Genomic DNA, 16,003 nt, shown 5'->3' with positions numbered 1-16,003 from the left:
AGACAGACAGACAGACAGACAGACAGACAGAGAGAGAATATGAGACCGTTGGATTTGGAAAAATGTCTCTGTGTCGTTGGAAGTCTAGGGTTAGGGGGGGGGGGCTTCATGTGTCCTGTGAAGTCCTTTGAGACTGGAGCTGTGATAAGAGCCAGACTAATGAGAGCCGACCTGACTTGAAACCAGGGTGGCTCTTTCTAACCCGAGGCCTTCTCACCACTCCAGCGCTGGGGGCTGCGTGGCCGCTGAAGGTGTGAAGAGCCGACACCCTGGCAACACGGACTCCTCTTCTCTGGCTGCGGGATGGACCACGGCCTCCAGCTACTGAGCTCACTAACGTGTGTGTGAGTGAGTGAGTGAGTGAGTGAGTGAGTGAGTGAGTGAGTGAGTGAGTGAGTGAGTGAGTGAGTGAGTGAGTGAGTGTGACTGAGTGAGTGAGTGAGTGAACTTCACCTCGCTGTTCTCCTCCATCAGCACGGCCAGCTGGCTCTCCCTCTGGTCCAGCAGGCTGACGTGCTTGATGGGGTTGGTGAGGGCCTCTGCATACTCTGATACACACACACACACACACACAGAGAGAGAGACATGAACGAACACACACACACACACACACACACACACACACACACACACACGGACGAACACACACACAATTAATAACGTAAGCCTTTTTTATTGTCGAGTTGGAGGGAAAATATAATGTACTGAAACAACGGAAACGTGAAGTTAAGTTATGCAGCGTTAGATCAATTTAATTTTGGTTATGCTGAATTATAGTTTAAATTTGACTCTGAATTAATTTACCACCACCATCCCGCCTAACACATTCTATCACGTCTAACATATGGACGGCTCACTGTGAAAAAAGGAAAATATGTATTTTGCAAACAGCAAACACTCTCTATAATTACTATGGCTTGTAGGACTAGCAGTACAGTAGCGGACATAGAGGAGGGATGTTGTACACAAGCCCTTTGGGGCAGTGTCAGCTGCATTGTGGGCGTTGTAGTTCCCTCACCCTGGTGTTCGTTTGGGATGTAGTCCTGGGCCTCGGTCTTGACCAGCAGGGAGGGCAGCAGCAGCGGCTGGTTCAGCTCGTTCTTCAGGTTGATGTAGTGGTAGCCTGCAGCCCATGCATGTGTGGAGGTCCACCTCTTAGTTAGCGCATGAGCTAACACGTTAGGCTATATAACATCGTTTCGTTTTTTTCAGCTTACACTTTCGTCCAAAGCTACCGCATTCGACAATGAAGATACAACCCAAAGGTTGCTCGAATCAGTCTCGTATGTTGTACGTACGTCATGCTCTGTCCAACATGCTAACGGGTCCGTGCGTACGACCCGTGGGTGAGTGTGTGTGCGCGACCAGTGGGTGAGTGTGTGTGCGCGACCCGTGTGTGTGTGTGCGTCGGTGTACTGACCCGGTCTGATGGCCGACACTGGGAGGATGCGGTGGCCGATGAACTTCCCGTTCTCCTCGAACACCGCTATCCTCAGGGACGCTAGGGTAGGGAGGATCACCTGGGGGGGAGAGAGGGGGAGAGGAAGGGAGGGGGAGAGGAAGAGATTTGTTAGAAATATCTAAGATTATGACACAATGACCAATTAGCTCCACGATCTCCTCTCTCGCTCCCCCTCTCCCTCCCCCTCCCCCACTCCCTCTCTATCTCTCTCTCTCTCTCTCTCTCTCTCCCCCTCCCTCTCTCTCTCTCTCTCTCTCTCTCTCTCTCCCTCCCTCCCTCCCTCCCTCAGAACAAGCTGTGGTAAATAGTGGCGGTCCACAGAAGAACAACAACATTTCCAAACAATCTGTCACGGTCTCTCAGCATTTCCCTGGTACCTCGGGGCACCTTCGTCTTCTGAAGTTACCTTGTTGAAACCAGCCATTTCATCGTCCCACACCGGATCCAGAGAGTTCCCATTGGACGTCTTTGTTCTGTACTTCCTCTTTGTGTCGGCAGGAAGCCCAAATATGTCCACTTCCACGTACACGCCCACTTTCTTGTCGGTCAGAAACTGTCCGGAGATCACCTGCAAACCATGGTTGTTGGTTAGTATATACATGTGTGTGTATATATGTATGTATGCATGTATAGATTTATTTAAAAAAATTTTACTACTTAGTGGACCTTGGTGGATTCAAGTATGCATCTTTAAGGGGCAGGAAGAGGTTAGGGGGCATCTTCTTCCAGGATAACCCACAGATATAAGCATGTCCATATTGGGAATCGTACCAAGAACCTTTCAGCTGGGCTTTGCCCACCCTGACCTGACTATTCAAAGCCCCAACAAGAATGTTCCCTTAAATGTTGTACGGATTAAGACCCACCTGTATCAGCAGTTGTCCGTCAACATGCAACATTTACGAATCAAATTCCGGCACGTGAAATTTCAAAAGGGTGTAAAAACACAACAATAAGGTGTGGTGTCCTTAGACACGTGAAACACCCACCCTGAGCGTGACGGTGTTGGCCACGATCCCGTCCACGATGTTCTCGGTGAAGGGGTCAAAGTGCTTGTCGGTTCGCCTCATGAACTCTGGCTTCAGCAGGTAGCCGGTGCGACCGTTGTACTCAAACACGCCCATGTTGAGCTGCATGGGCAGGTCTGAGAACGAGAGAGCGAGAGAGAGACACAGACACAGAGAGAGAGACACAGACACAGAGAGACAGAGACAGAGACAGAGACAGAGAGAGAGAGAGAGAGAGAGAGAGAGAGAGAGACAGAGACAGAGAGAGAGAGAGAGAGAGGGAGAGACACATAGAAAATCAAGTCTTAAAGTAGAAGTCTTCTAGTCTTAAATTAATTTGAGACCACAGAGACTCATTCATATAAAATAAGTACCGGTATATCTAATTAAAAATGTATCCTTTTCTTTTTTTTTAGAATGATGTTAAGAAACCGCAAAAGCATTGCACTTGAGATTTTTGACCTTGAGGTCAGGGCAGAGATAGAGAGAGGGAAAGAGAGAGCTAGAGACAGAGCGAGAGCGTGTGCATGTTGGCCAGCTAACCCACCCAGGGTCTGGAAGTTGAGCGCCACCATCTGGCAGCCCATGTTCCAGAAGAGCTGAGGGTTGTAGTTGGAGCTGTCCACCCGGGTGCCTTTGGGGTAGATCCTGCTCAGCTGGTTCTTGTTGTACCTGGGGGCCAACGCTGTCAAGGGCCAACTGTTGGGACGCACACATGGTGGCGAGAAACGGTGGTGAAAGGGTTTCTTCCTTTAGCGTCTGAGATAAATGTAAATGCAAACTACAGGTCATCAAAGGTGGTCTTAACTATCCGGTTATGCTGACATTGTCATGCTTGTCCAACCCGACTTTTGCTAGCATGAATGCTAAATAATGTCAAGGGCAACACCTGATGGTTAGGATGAATGATAACGCTTTGAATACGTAAGTTAGGATGAAAGGATACTCGACAAACTCGATGGGCGCACTCTTAAGTGTGTCCATGCCTTTGGTCTCCACAAACGACGACATTTCAAAAAACTTCTTCCTCTCTGGAGAAAAAGAACAGAACGAAACAGTACGATAAAAAGAGAAGTTAGTCAGCATAGGCGTGAACTATTCCATGAACTGCCACACACACACACACACACACACACACACACACACACACACACACACACACACACACACACACACACACACACACACACACACACACACACACACACACACACACACACACATCTTCGTGAAGAGCAAACGAATGAATGAGTAACTTTCACACAAACACACACTTACTGGTGGCGACCTCAAAGCTCTTGAACTTGACGGGTTCTATGTAGTTCACCAGCGTGGACATCTCCTCTGTAGCGTTCACTTCACTGCTGGCCGTACCCTGGTAGATAGAGGGCGGAGAGAGGGAGAGAAAGGGGGAGGTAATGATGCATAGGTGCACGAAAAAGACAGAGGGGAAAAGGAGAGACGGAAAGATCGAGAAAGAGAGAGAGATAAAAAGAGATCAATTTTTACCAAAAACATATTTCTTCATTAAATCGAGCCGTCATTCAGTATGTTCGTTGGTTCGTTCGGACGGTGAGCTTAAGGTCTCTCACCTCGTCAGAGTTGGGTTTCTTCAGCTCGGGTAAGGTGTCTTCCTCCTCCTCTTCATCACTCTCACCCTCGCCTCCTGGTGGATCACAGAAAGACAACACAAGCTAGTGACATACACAGGGAGGAATTACTAAATATTACTAAACAGCATAAACAGACTGACACACAGATCGTTGTCAATCTTTTAAACTAATGCTAGATTTGCGGACCGATGAACCCACCAATAGACTTGCGGGGTTCCGATTCCTTGACCATCCCCTCAGCCAGCTTCTCTTCTCCATTAGACAAGAGCTGGGCCCCATCGCTGTCCATCAAAGGACAGTCTGGATACAGACAGAAAAAAAGGACAAAATGTAAAATTGTCTGAAAAATCCTAACGCTTAAAACCGCCACAATCTGAAAACACGAATTTGCTCCATCTCTCCCTTTTCCATTATCTTGTGTGTGTATTTAGTGTTCATTGTGTTTGCATTGAGTGTTCATTGTGTGTGTGTATTTAGTGTCCATTGTGTGTGTATTTAGCATTAAGTGTGTGTGTGTGTGTATTTAGCATTAAGTATATGTGTTTAGCATTAAGTGTGTGTGTGTGTGTGTGTGTGTGTGTGTGTGTGTGTGTGTGTGTGTGTGTGTGTGTGTGTGTGTGTGTGTGTGTGTGTGTGTGTGTGTGTGTGCGCGCGCGTGTGTGCGCGTGCGTGCGTGTGTAGCTCCACACACCGTGGTTGGGTGGGGACTGCCCGTCCAGCTCCCGGCGGCGGATGCTGCCCCCGCTGGAGGGCCGGTGGGGGTGCTGGTGCTTCTTCTTGTTCTTGATCAGGATCTTCCCCATCAACTCCTGGGGGGTGGGCAGGGCCAGGCCCGGGAGCAGCTGGGGGGGGGGGATGAGACAACGGGGTGAGACAACATCGGGTGAGGGAGGTGGAGGGAGAGGTAGTGGAGACGGAGGAGGGGGAGGCAGAGGAGATGGAGTAGGAGGGGGAGGGGAGGAGATGGAGTAGGAGGGGGAGGGGAGGAGTAGGAGGGGGAGGCGGAGGGGTGGAGTAGGAGGGGGAGGCGGAGGGGTGGAGTAGGAGGGGGAGGTGGAGGTGGTCGAGATGGAGGACGATGAAGAGGTGTCGTCCCGGTGGTCTTTTGCAAATATTTGATTGCAAGCTTACCGGGTATTTCTCCAGGGGGTCAATGAGCAAGGCATCGCCAAAGATGGTCCTGCAGTACTCGGCCATCTTGGCTTGCTGCTTGGCCCTGAAGAGAACGACAGAGGGATGTGTAAAGAACACATTGCACGCTGTAGCAGCCTTTGTCTCTCTACTCTGCCCACGTTCTTAAGAGTAGTAGTAAACTTACAGTGACATGAGATCAATTATACTCAGAGGCAGGTAGGGCTCATCTCGCTCCTACAGGCTAGACTGTCGACATTGGGGATCGAACCCAGTTCCTTTCTGCTGGGAGTCGAACACCCTAGTCGCTAGTCTATCCTGACCCTATGTGTGTGTGTGTGTGTGTGTCTGTGTGTCTGTGTATCTGTGTGTCTGTGTGTGTGTGTGTGTGTGTGTGTGTGTGTGTGTCTGTGTATCTGTGTATCTGTGTGTCTGTGTGTGTGTGTGTGTGTGTGTGTGTCTAGTGACTAGTCTATCCTGCCCCGTGTGTTTGTACGAATCTGCAATTCTCACGAGTCCACGTGGTTTTCGAAGGAGAGGATGAGAGGGTACGTTGAGGTCTTGAAAGCACTCTCTGCGATGGCCTCAATCACCTCCTTCAAACACAGACCGACAGGGAGACAGAGAGAGAGAGAAGTTAGGAATTTGTAAAGTGGATGAAATTCTTTCCTAAAACCTAAAGTTTATAATTTCTTTATTGTAATTTCGTCATTTAGCAGACACTGCATTCCTAAAGGTGCTCATAGTCGATACAGAAACATGTTTTTTGAAGGTACGTGGGCAGAATTTAGTGCTATCTAGACATGTTTTTTTTAGGTCGTTTCCCGGCACGATTACTCAAAGTAAGCTGTCCTTTTTACAGAGAAACTTTACTTGTAGCACAGACTGCTACCGAGACGAATGAGGATATGATGAATAACTATAGCAGATGGCGGTAATCATAGGTCTACCACTATGGTCTATAAAAATAGGCCGTCCTCCTCTTCCATGCCCTATAACACATACTGGGACCATGGTGACCAATGCAAACATACCCGATTGTGATTGGTTAAACTGATTTAGTTGCAGGCTAGACCTGTCAAAAAGTGACCTTGGTGCGACTATAAGTGATGCGAGTCATGTTGCTTTATTTGTTTTACGGGAATACATGCCAGTGTTAGCAACCACGCTGCTAGCTGCTACTACATTATACACACTGGACCTTTAAGGTAACGCCTGCTTCCTCCATCTTAACCAAAACCCCATCCAACTATCACTGTAAGGCCCAATCCCATTTCTACCCCTTACCCCTTCCCCTTACCCCTTCAAAACAAGGGGGATGGGTAAGGGGAAGGGGTAAGGGGTAGAAATGGGATTGGGCCTTACACTCCTTAGCATTCAAATCCCGCTCCCAAAGACAAGCCCCACCCACCCGTGTTGCCAGATTGGGCAGGAAATCTGGCCCAATCAGGCAACACTGCTCCCCACCCCCCCCCCCCCCCGCTTGTGACCCGGTCGGCCAATCACATCACCTTGAAGGGGATCTCGGTGGTCATGGTGAAGCCGTGGGTGATGTAGGGCTCCTCGTCCTGGGGCCGGCCCTTCCAGCAGTCCAGCTCGATGCAGCGGCAGCCCGTCAGCAGCACCTGCCGGTACATCTCCACCGAGGAGGGGCCCGTCAGCTGACCCACTGGAGGGGGGTGAGGGGGGGGGGGGCGGGGGGGAGAGGGAAAGCCGCAGAGAGAGGGAGGAGAGACGGGGGGGGGGGGGGGGGGGGGGGGCAAGAGAGAAGCGGGAGGAGGAGAGAATGAGAGGAGGGATAGAGAGATAACAAGAGAGGAGAAAATAAAGAGAGACAGACCATTAAGGACTCATGAACAACAGATCATAAATACACATTAAAGATAAGACGGGGACAACACACAGCTAGATGTGTGCAGGAGTAGATAGCTGTAGGACCCCAAGCTGTCAAAATAAACAGATAAAAACACAGATCAAATAAAGAAAACAGCATATGAAACAGGGCGCCATGTCGCGCACGCTATAAAGAAAAGAGGTGGCTGGAAAGATACAAAGAGAGAGTGAGAGAGAGTGAGAGAGAGCGAGAGAGAAAAGAGAATAAAGGCCTGAAACGCTTCAAGAGGGTCAGTGAATCTCTGCACTTAAGACCACATGTTGGCAATTACTGATCTGGTCTCCGTTTATGTTGTACATTACTGTGAGCTTAGTTACCTTTGAGGTACGTTAGTTACCTGTGACATGTATTGTGGCAGGAGCTTGTTAACTATGAGTTGTGCAGTGGGCGGGGCTTAGTTACCTGTGAGTTGTGCAATGGCCGAGGCTTAGTTACCGCTGGCGTAGGTGTTGGGAGAGGGTCTTAGTTGCGCGTGTTGTGCAGTGGGCAGGGCTTACTTACCTGCGAGGTAGGTGTTGTGGGAGGGTCTTAGTTACGTGCGAGAGTCCAGTGGGAGGGGCTTAGTTACCAGAAACATTGGTATTGTGGGAGGGTCTTAAATACCTGTGCGGTGTGCAGTGGGAGGGGCTTAGTTAACGGTTGTTGTGGGAGGGTGTAAGTTACTTGCGCGGTAGGTGTTGTGGTTGGCTGTAAGTTACTTGTGCAGTAGGCGTTGTGGGAGGGTGTGAGTTACTTGCGCGGTGTGCGTTGTGGGAGGGTGTGAGTTTCTTGCGCGGTGTGCGTTGTGGGAGGGTGTGAGTTTCTTGCGCGGTGTGCGTTGTGGGAGGGTGTGAGTTACTTGCGCGGTGTGCGTTGTGGGAGGGTGTGAGTTACTTGCGCGGTGTGCGTTGTGGGGGGGTGTGATTTACTTGCGAGGTAGGTGTTGTGGGAGGAGTTGATGAAGTAGTGAGCCAGGGGCTGGTTCATGTCGTCGATCAGGTCCAGCCTCTCTGGGGGGACGATGGTGTTCTCCTCGCCGTCCAGGTAGCGCGTGAACGCCAGCAGGCTGATCTGGTCTGGAGAGAGGGAGCGCATGGTAATGAGGTGTGGAACAGGGAGAAAAGCATTCTTTCACCAACGTCATGTTCTCAACCTCCTTTGGCCAATAACGCATGAAAAATTTAAATTTCATGCAACCACAACTTCGTCTGTGTTTATGAATGAATCAATGAGGTATCAAAGTGAATTGGGACCCACCACGTGATTATTTTTTTTTATTTATTTTTAATTGGGCACAGAGGCCCTTTCAAACCTCTAAACATATGACGTCGGATATTTAGCGCTACCACGGCCATGATATATGTAAATCGGGCCACCCAATGTTGGGTCCCGACCCGCAGGTTGGAGACCACTTATTACAGAAGCCACAGCCCTGCAGCTGTGCAGCTGACGGCTACGAGTTAACATTGAGGAACCCCTTCTTCATGCTCACCAATTAAACTCTTCTTTTGGCAAGACAAAAACAACAACACACACACATCCACCCACAATAACCTCCCCACACACACACTAACCCACCTCTCTCCAGCTGGCTGGCGTTGCTCTCGTACTTCTCCATGATCTGGCGGATCTGCTCCCGCTTCAGGGGGGGGTAGAGGACCTCGTTGAGGCGCGAGTCCCGCTGCAGCTGGTTGATGAAGTCCATCAGCTGGTCAAGAGAGATAAAGGGCTTCCTCTTAGAGCCGCTGGACAGGGGGGAGGAGGGGGGAGGAGAGGAGGGGGGGAGAGGAGGAGAGGAGAGGGGGGGAGGAGAGGAGAGGAGAGGAGGAGAGGAGAGGAGGAGAGGAGAGGAGGAAGGAGAGGAGAGGAGGAGAGGAGAGGAGAGGAGAGGAGGAGAGGAGAGGAGGGGGGGTAGGAGAGGAGAGGGGGGAGAGGAGAGGAAAGGGGGTGAGAGGGGGGAGGAGATGAGAGGGAGGGAGGGGTGTAAATTACAGAAGATGAACCGGGAATCGTCTTTCTTTATTTAACTCGTGCATAATGTTCTTTGTTAAAAAGGTTTATTCTCATTCATTCCAGGAATCAGGGTGACTTTACACAAGCTGAACACTAGGGGTCACAATATGCACTCTTTCACCAGTCAAATCGGACAGAAATTCTATTTTTTTTTTCGTTAAATAAACTAATGTAATTTAATCATTATATTCAACGGCCCTTACTATTAAGAAATAAAAAGCTACATACAACAAAAACAATGTGAGTGAGTGAGTGCATATGCTTTTACATGTCCTCGAAGATGCTCTGTATCTCAGGTCGCAGGGACAGGCTGTCGAGAAACCTCTGGAAGGCCTCCCAGGTGAAGTCTTCTACCTTGATGCCCTCCGTCTGAGGCAGAGGGACAGGGGGAGGGAGAGAGAGAACAGAGAAAGAAGAGGAGAGCAAGAAGAAAAGAAGAGAATGTGTGAGACAATAGTACTGCCAAAACAAAACGTTTAATTCAAAACTAAACAGACCCGTTCTGCTTGTTTCATTCCGCTTCATCTGTTTGTTCAAAAAACCACAGAGCTTGGATAAATAGCTTGACTACTTGTAGCAATATTAGACGTCTTAACCTCTACCTGCTCCTATATGCGTATGCAAAATAAGTAGCAATCCATGTTAAGCTAAATGTTCCTTCAGAAACCTAACCAGGGCAATTATTTGAATACAGCTCCCGATTGGAATTCAGCTGGAACTTGCAAGTTCCCTAAACCCACCACAGGGGGCGCCAAAACCCAGCACAAGTGATGCCAAGAACACCAAAGCACACTCTCCATATCGGAAGCAAAGATCAAATGTACAGGATAAAACACATTGAGCAGCCGTCGTTACCTTGTTGGTGGCGAGGCCGCACTGCTCCAGCGCCATCTCTACTCGCCGTTTGTCTGAGAACATCTTCAGGATGCTGAAAGAGCCAAGCAAAACAACCGTTGGAGCAAGGGCAAGCCTGCGTGGCGCTCTTTTGTGCCAGCTCACACGCGCAAGCTAGCTCCAACACAATGTGGAACCAAAACAGCAATTCTGAAGGTTTTCTCCTCCGCTGCTTGAGGAGAAACGTACGTTGACTTCTACTGAAAGGCTGAAATGATTAAGTATGTTTAACCACTTTTAAGAAATGGCATCCGATGGGGACATAGGGGTGAAGTGTGTGTGTCTCTTACTGCTTCACTGGGAGTTTCCCCTCCTGATTCATCTGCAGAGTTAACTTTGTGTACCTAAGGAAAACAGAGAGAAAGAGCGAGAGAGCTCATTGGCTGTAGTCGCATTGTCTCTGACGATTATCATCTCACATTTGTGTGTCTATTAATATTCTCAAATAATCTATTTACTTAAGAAATCGCTTACGCTTTGCGAAGGAAGGTGTTCCGCGATGCATTCTGGGAAAGTATGTTTGTAGCCAACTTAAAGAGCTCCTCCGTCCATATCTAAACACACACAGACAGACACACACACACACACACACACACACCCACACAATTAGTACAGCCAAGTGGAAAGAGGCACGAGGAAGTTTATACAGCACAACAAACAGGGACTTTGATTGGCTGTAATCCTCAACTATCTAAACACACTTGGAAGGCGATGGTGGAGGTGGAGTAGGGATAGAGGAGAGGAGTGGGAGGAGGAGGAGGAGGAAGGTACGGAGTGCGGCACTTAAGCCGACTGCCCGAGATCACAAAACAAACAGGGCCACAGAAAACAGCTGCGCCGCTACGACCTTAACGCATGCACACACGCACAGTGTCAACATCGTAAAATTAAGGTAATATGTTGTTCGGTATACACCCTGAGGGGAAAGAAAGACAGAGAAGGAATGAAAGACAGAAAGACGGAATGAAAGACAAAGAATGTGCGTGAGATTATGAATGAGAGAGTGTGAGCGTGATTGATTGTGTGTGTGTGTCTCTCTGTCTGTCTGTGGATGCGTGCGTGTCTCTGTGGTGACAAAGAGCGGCTGAGCATGCTGGGAGATCATAGGCTCCCCTATTGCAGGTTACCTTGGCGACGGTCTCATGTTCCACGGCCTGGAAGTTTAGGAAGGAGACGTTGACCAGGTCGTTGCCGTGGACGATCGTGACCAGCTTCGATGTCATCATCGTCATGTCTTCGACCTTGCCAATGCCCAGCACCTCACGCACTCGTTGGTCCTGAGACACACACACACACACACACACACACACACACACACACACACACACACACACACACACACACACACACACACACACACACACACACACACACACACACAGTTTTATAAAACGTAAAAAGGAAAAGGCAAAAAAACAAAAAAATATGCCTGGGAAAGATTGTCTGAGAACTTTGAAAGATAATCTAGAATATTTATATTTTATTAGATTAAGAATTAACATTATTAATAATCACATACCAACACAATTATTAATAGTGAATTAATAACTAACAGCTATATCACCAATAATAATATTTGTATATGAGAAAACATGTTAGTTTTTTATGTTCATGGAGGGGTCAAAGTATCATTACACTAGCAGCTGCAAACTGCTATCTCTGGTGATAAGATAGCATCTGACATCTAGTGGAAGGACAAGTTTGTGTTCTACAGTGTATTGGCTATGAACATGACCAGCTGGTCCGACAAGCCTCCAGACACCCCGTGAACTCTCAACGCTCACTTCCTTGTCCTGTCAGTCCACCTCGTCAACAGCGTCTGTTGCTAAGAGACCATAACTGTAGCTTCTTTTTTAGCCATATGTCTTAAGAAACGTCTATTGTCAATCAACAGTGTAAAATCGTCCAAAACCTAACTCAGACATAAAAAAAAGCTAAGTCAATATTTAAATGGCAGCATATAGTTAATGTTTATTTATTTTATTATTATTTCAAAAATCTTTTCCTATGGTGAATTGTGCTTTGAACATACTGTAGTGTGTGCATGTAAGTTTTTAAGGTTCAACTGCTCCCTTACAGCAGAGATTCAGATACTGGGTTCACAATGACTGAAAGATCTGCATTTCAAATAAAGAGGTTGTTGTACTTCACACACACACACACACTTTAATTAAACACATGTATACTTCACAGCATGGATAGATGGAAGCTTTACCCTGGGAGTTTAACAATAGGCATTCTTCATCAATTCATGTTCCTCCGCAATGTTAGCCAGGACATGAGATTATGACTAATTAAACGGATACCGTGTGTGTGTGTGTGTGTGTGTGTGTGTGTGTGTGTGTGTGTGTGTGTGTGTGTGTGTGTGTGTGTGTGTGTGTGTGTGTGTGTGTGTGTGTGTGTGTGTGTGTGTGAGTTAGATTTATTTTACAGCCCAATAAGCCACCACCCCTTGGAAGTTCCTGTGTGCTTGTGTAAGTTAGCACACGTTAACTCTCCCCATCTGGCCTCACTGGCCCTTTACTGCAACCTATGCCTTTATATGCGGAGATACACTGTACACACGCAGACACAAGAACACAAATTGACACACAAAAACACACACACACACACACCCCCCCCCCCCCCCCCAACAAACGCGTGCTGACACACGCACAATCAAACACACACACACACACACACACAAAAACGCATGCTGACACACAGACACAAACGCGTGTGCATTTGTGCCTGTGCGTGTTTCAGCACACAAACGCACAATCACACTTGCACACGTGTGCTGACACACACACACAATCACACACACTTTCACAGACACATTCACCAACGCATTCACATTCTTTGCATCCCATAGTCGGTAAAGCATGGCGTAGAAAGTTCCCAGGCAGGGGTTTGATTCCCGCTGGGGCCTCCCGCGCTAAAAGATGTATTCACTCCCGGTATAGTAAGACGCTTTGGATAAGAGGGTCCACTAAATGGAGTATATATTATTCATATTTTAATCTATAGAGCACTTCCCGTTCTCCATGCCACATCTCCCGTTCACTTCTGTCACTCAGTCTTTCCCTTTTATTCAATGAGCTATATTAGCAGGAAATATAACCTAATGTGCAGTGTTGCTAATGCATTTTAGCATTGTAATACATTCATTCAATTCTTTCTCACTATCAATAAATAACATCTGCCTCTAGTCTCTACATCTCTATCCCTGCACACAACTCTCTCTCTCTCTCTCTCTCTCTCTCACTCTCACTCTCTTACACAACGACTTCCTCTGCCAGCCGTCACTCTGTATGTCACTTCCTGTCAGAGTGTTCCATCTGTCAACTAGAGCTCATTAGCACAATGTCGCCTTTGGACGCCGTCAGCTGAGAGAGGCTGAGGAAATACCACACGGACAATGCACATGTCAGACACACAGGACCCTCACATGACACAAACGGCTTTTGGGGACAAACACACATCATCGCCCCACTGGTATGAGGCAACAGACGCGTGACTCTATGCGCACACACACACACACACACACACAGACACACACACACACACCTTGGGCAGCTTGGCAAACTTCCCCGTCCTGGTGTCTCTGATGGTGCTGATGTCCAAGATCTCCCACTCCTAAAAGAAAAAGGAAAGACAATAACTGTTAACACCTTCATCATCATCGGCATCATTGTAATTTCCTTCACCGTTCTCAACGGCTTCTGTCATCTTCATCATCACCACCCAGATCAACTTCATCCCCGCCGCCGTCAACATGTCCCGGGCTGGACCAGGGGGTGTTTCTGTCTTTCTGAGGGTCCACTGGGTGTATTGCCCTTCACCGGTGGTAATAGCCATCAACACATTGAGTATACGACTAAAGGGATTAGGCCCGCTGAATCAAACCGCCTGGAGCCTTAATCTGTGCAGTCTTCTTCTGCCTCGATTACCATTTTGGAAAATGCACCTTGGCTTGTCTGAAAATAAATAAATTGGGGATCGTTCCCTCACAAACTGTATTACCGTCGGTGGCGAGACGAGGCCCTAGAATGACGTGTGTTTGCGTGCGAGTTTTGTGAAAACATCAAACCGACCCGATCCAGGACCTGCCTCAAACATGGAAACCACCAGATCATGTTCCAGTGATCCACAGGAACAGGTGGAGATGGACAGAGGTACAGACGGACGGAGAGAGACAGAGCGAGACAAAGCACTAGACCAGGAAGGCATTCCAGAATATTGTCTGGTAACTACTCTGCTTTGAGATGTGATCGGACGGGGAGAGGAGGAGGAGGAGGAGGAGGAGGAGGAGGAGGAGATAAACGAAGAGAGAAGGAAAACATGAGGGCAGGAACAGAGAGGGAAGGAGGAGCGGGAGGGAGGTCGTAAAGAAGAAAGCCATAAACACAGAAGAACAGACTGTAAATATTTGCTCTGCCCTACACGCCATCACTCACCTGGCTGGTCCCATCGTCGCTCCGTCTCCCCGTCTCCATCGCCCTCTCCCCCTCTCCGCCCATCTCCCTCTGCCTTTATTGCCCTCTCCCTCTGCCCGTCTCCGTCTGTCTGCGTCTCTCCATCTCTTATCTCTAATCCCTCTCGATCAGCCGCCGCGCTATCCGTCTTCAATCCTCTCCTGTCTGGACCGCTCTTCGAGGAGTTTCTAGTTACATCCACATGGCATGGCTCCAGAGATTCCTCTCAAACAATGAGCCCTCGTGTGTCTCTCTCTCTCCCTCTCTCTCTTCCCTCATACCCCTACCCCTCCAAGTATGTACAGTACATAAAGGTCCACAACATTCTCTTCATTCTCACATTCCGACACTATTACTTATAATTATAACACTAACATAAATCCAACCGTCACAAATTAAGAACTATATTAAAGCCAGTAAGTTCAATTTGCACATTGAATTCAACTAAATTAAACTTAAAACAACGTTGTCCTAGGTCCATCCTAGGTCATGTTGTCGGCTGTACAATCATATCCTAGCTTAGCTTTAATATGGTCTCTAGGCACTCATGGTTCATCAGTCATTGTACCTTTGATATATGCTTTGCTATATTGGCTAAACCCTTACTTTGCACTTGTAATGGATTTCTTTTTGGCTGTGTCCTTCATCCTTTCTCTCCTATTCTCGCATGATTGTCGTCTTCCACACAAGTCCCATCATTTCCTTCTATATTTATGTTGTCTCTGCACTGGTGATATTCGCTCCCTGGAAACTCTGAGGTTATAAGGTCACGGCTGCATTCTGATTGGCCCCGCGAGAGGGGCAGCAGGCCTGGGGAATAGAACCGCTTCTGGGTCTCACACACACACACACACACACACACACACACACACACACCCACCCTCCCAGAGGCCTTGGTTTCATTCCACCATTGCCATGGCGACTCCCTCTAGACCGCAGCACTGTGCCTGTTGTGTGTGCGCATGTGTGCATGTGTCAAAGTTAACTTTAGCAGGTCTTTGTTCCTGAAAAGTTTGAACTCCACATTTGAACAAGGAAGCACGGACAAACACACACACACTTGTAGAACTGAGCAGCAGACATATCTCTTGTGCAGGTCCTGACTTGTGAAATATCCTGACTTGTTGAGCAACACCGTGTGTGAGGTTGTGCGTTTGTGTGTGAGGTTGTGCGCGCGTGTGTGTGTGTGTGTGTGTGTGTGTGTGTGTGTGTGTGTGTGTGTGTGTGTGTGTGTGTGTGTGTGTGTGTGTGTGTGTGTGTGTGTAGACTGGTCACATTTTGCAGAATGTCGTGCAAGAAGGAAGTATGCAAAACTCAAAACAGACGGTTTGCGTGTAGTTGAATCACACACGCACAATTGATCAAACAGTTAAGAATACAAAGACAAACTGGTTAAAAATAAACAACTTAAGGAAACAAGTTATGTCATGAAAGTTGAGACACTTGAAATAGTGCAAGCTAGCTTGCTAAATTACAGCTGGCCTACTGGTAATCCAATGGATGACCAGGGCTTGAATAGGAATCAGAATGGTACCAGTGCTCTAAACCAGCAT

The 16,003-nt window shown here is 48.0% G+C and overlaps 1 protein-coding gene and 1 long non-coding RNA gene across 2 annotated transcripts in view; one reads left to right on the top strand and one right to left on the bottom strand.

The window, feature by feature from the left end:
• The window catches only part of LOC132475965 (uncharacterized), a 121,395-nt gene that overhangs the window by 60,139 nt on the left and 45,253 nt on the right, over positions 1-16,003 (top strand). The window lies entirely within an intron of this gene.
• The window catches only part of plcb3 (phospholipase C, beta 3 (phosphatidylinositol-specific)), a 33,339-nt gene that overhangs the window by 7,245 nt on the left and 10,091 nt on the right, over positions 1-16,003 (bottom strand). Inside the window, exons 2-23 of the mRNA XM_060035804.1 lie at positions 13,543-13,611; positions 11,121-11,270; positions 10,468-10,547; positions 10,284-10,337; positions 9,955-10,027; positions 9,368-9,468; positions 8,665-8,831; positions 8,016-8,162; positions 6,725-6,882; positions 5,727-5,809; positions 5,214-5,298; positions 4,774-4,924; positions 4,281-4,382; positions 4,062-4,135; positions 3,748-3,844; positions 3,416-3,500; positions 3,017-3,141; positions 2,452-2,606; positions 1,869-2,030; positions 1,421-1,520; positions 1,019-1,123; positions 454-548 (exon numbers count right to left, since the gene is read on the bottom strand). Coding sequence (XP_059891787.1) covers positions 454-548; positions 1,019-1,123; positions 1,421-1,520; positions 1,869-2,030; positions 2,452-2,606; positions 3,017-3,141; positions 3,416-3,500; positions 3,748-3,844; positions 4,062-4,135; positions 4,281-4,382; positions 4,774-4,924; positions 5,214-5,298; positions 5,727-5,809; positions 6,725-6,882; positions 8,016-8,162; positions 8,665-8,831; positions 9,368-9,468; positions 9,955-10,027; positions 10,284-10,337; positions 10,468-10,547; positions 11,121-11,225 — 2,304 coding nt within the window. The 5' untranslated portion in view covers positions 11,226-11,270; positions 13,543-13,611. The remainder of the gene's footprint in view (positions 1-453; positions 549-1,018; positions 1,124-1,420; positions 1,521-1,868; positions 2,031-2,451; positions 2,607-3,016; positions 3,142-3,415; positions 3,501-3,747; positions 3,845-4,061; positions 4,136-4,280; positions 4,383-4,773; positions 4,925-5,213; positions 5,299-5,726; positions 5,810-6,724; positions 6,883-8,015; positions 8,163-8,664; positions 8,832-9,367; positions 9,469-9,954; positions 10,028-10,283; positions 10,338-10,467; positions 10,548-11,120; positions 11,271-13,542; positions 13,612-16,003) is intronic.

This window comes from Gadus macrocephalus, chromosome 17, assembly GCF_031168955.1.
Source record: "Gadus macrocephalus chromosome 17, ASM3116895v1".
Lineage (NCBI taxonomy): Eukaryota > Metazoa > Chordata > Actinopteri > Gadiformes > Gadidae > Gadus > Gadus macrocephalus.
The sequence above is the reverse complement of the archived record's forward strand: the minus strand, read 5'-3'. Positions and strand labels throughout refer to the sequence as shown.